General features: G+C 42.9%; 1 protein-coding gene across 1 annotated transcript; it reads left to right on the forward strand.

The window, feature by feature from the left end:
* Positions 1–298: 298 nt before the first annotated feature.
* LOC149248195 (uncharacterized) lies at positions 299–1,396 on the forward strand. The gene is made up of 2 exons (XM_089448156.1): positions 299–794; positions 891–1,396. The coding sequence occupies exons 1-2, from the start codon at positions 299–301 to the stop codon at positions 1,394–1,396; spliced, it is 1,002 nt and encodes a 333-aa protein (XP_089304282.1).
* Positions 1,397–2,449: the final 1,053 nt, after the last annotated feature.

Consider the following 2,449-nt stretch of genomic DNA (forward strand, 5'->3'; position numbering starts at 1 on the left):
GATTCATGAGGCTATAGCCACAGCTCAGGAACTCCTTCACACTATGTAGACGAAGAAGCAGAAAGGCATGATTCTGAAGGTGGATCTCTCAAAGGCCTTTGATAGAGCTAATTGGCTCTACATTAGATTATTACTGACTCATCTTGGCTTCCCGTTTGCATACATTAAATGGATCATGATCTGCATTAAAGATGTATCTTACAGTGTGTTATTAAATGAGGAAGCCACATCTTTCTTCCTCTCGGAGAGGGGTCTCAGGTAGGGATGCCCACTCTCCCCCCTACTTTTCCTACTTATCATGGAAGGATTAAGCAGGACCATCATATCTGCTCGAAATAGAAACCAACTGGCTGGCATTAAGATCTCTGAGAATTTTTATCTCGCCCATCTATTATTTGTTGATGACATTCTCATTTTTCTAAATGGCAACATTGGAGACACCACAGTCCTCCAGAATATCTTCAATCTCTTTCAACAGGCAACCGGGATGACTATTAACGATAGTAAATCTACGATTACTTCCTTTGGCTGCACACAACATGAGATTATATTTACCTCACAGCGTTTCCCTTTTACCTCTCTGAACCTGGAGGACGGCCTTAAATATCTGGGATTTAGGCTTAAGCCTCACGGATATAGGATAGCGGATTGGACATGGCTTATTGCAAAAGTGGAAAAGCGCCTTCAGGTTTGGTACCATAAATACCTATCTCGTGCAGGAAGATTAGTCCTAATTAAAGTTGTGATTGAAGCCACTCCTGTTTTCTGGATGACCCTGGCTTGGATACCGAAAGGCATATTGAACAGGCTACAAAGCATATGTTGTAGATTCCTATGGAAAGGCAATCAACCGGGTAGGTTATTTTCTTGAGTCAAATGGGACACTATAGCAAAGCCTAAGAGATGGGGTGGATGGGGAATCAAAAGGCTCGATCTTTCTTCCAAAGCTCTGGCAGCAAAGTTCGGCTGGCATCTTATTACTACAAACAGCCTCTGGTCCCGGGTAGCACAAGTGAAATACATCTGGCCCATGAATCTGATGGACTGGTTCAGACAGCAACAGAGAACTAGTAATAACATCTCCAATGTATGGAAGGTGGTTATAAATGCATTACCACTCCTTCGTGAAGGCACAACGTGGAGAATAAAGGAGGGCAATGTTGTTCGTATTGGCATGGATCCATGGGTTGGTTGTGGCAATGCACACAGACTACCGGCAGACTTGATAAGGCACTTGCACAATAAGGGTATCACTCACATCAAACACATCGGTGACAGAAACAATTCCTCCTTCCTACAGCAAGCATGGAAATCAGCTCGTGAACTGGACATCCCTATGCAGTGGCGACTTGATTGGCAGCATTACATAGATGCTCTTACACAGGCACACATCTGACTATCAGAAGGACCGGACGAGATAATATGGGCCTTCGCCAAACAAGGAACATATTCTCCAAAAGAAGGTTATATGAGATTAATGGAACCTATCAAGCCCCAGAACATAAAACCGACTTGGAGATTACTCTGGAAGCTTAAGACGGCCCCTCGTACTTGATTACTGATGTGGAACATTTTGTTTGATAAGATCCCCACAGGATCAAATCTGATGAAAAGATCTTTTCATGGCCCTTTCTGGTGCCACTTGTGCCGCAATGATGAAGAAAGTACTGAACATCTCTTCCTACATTGCCCCACCACAAAGGAACATTGGAACTCCATCATTACTCACTATCCAAGCTTCAACATCTGGCAAGGCCACAACATTCTAGATGCCTGGAATACATCGTGTCAAAGTCATAATGGAAAATCTAGAAATATGCCTCTTCTAGTTTGTTGGTCCTTATGGATTGTTAGAAATCATTCTATCTTCAACCATAAAATACCCCATTGGCCAGCCATCCTGCTCCACACCATTGCGGATTATGATCTTCTTCCCGAGGAGGACTCCATTACCCCTCCCCACACCATTATACCAGAATCCATAGACAAAACAAAACCGTGGGCATACTTTGATGGCTCTGCGGAGGAAGCAGGTTGTGGTGGAGGAGCCATTCTCTACCTAAATGACACACATTGTTTCAAGATCCAAATAAATTTAGGCAGGGGAACTAATAATTATTCTGAACTCTGCACTGCTAAACATCTCATACATTTTGCATTGGAAAAGAATTGCAGACATCTACAACTGTTTGGTGATTCCAAAATCGTTTGTAATTGGTTAAATAATGCATCCCACTGTAATGCATTTTCATTGAGGCATATTTTAGAAGAAGCTCAAAGATTAATATCTTCTTTTGACTCCTTTGCCTGTCGACACATTTACAGGGAGCAAAATTCGGGGGCTGATCAACTTTCCAAAGAGGCTGCGCTTAGACAGGGGAATGACTGGTTGATCCAGGAGGAAATTGATGGGACCTTCCACCAATACTACCACAAACCTTTTGTGGAT

This window comes from Pinus tabuliformis, chromosome 7 (genome assembly GCF_031772625.1).
Source record: "Pinus tabuliformis cultivar Carrire ecotype Pingquan chromosome 7, CPIR1, whole genome shotgun sequence".
NCBI classification, from domain to species: domain Eukaryota; kingdom Viridiplantae; phylum Streptophyta; class Pinopsida; order Pinales; family Pinaceae; genus Pinus; species Pinus tabuliformis.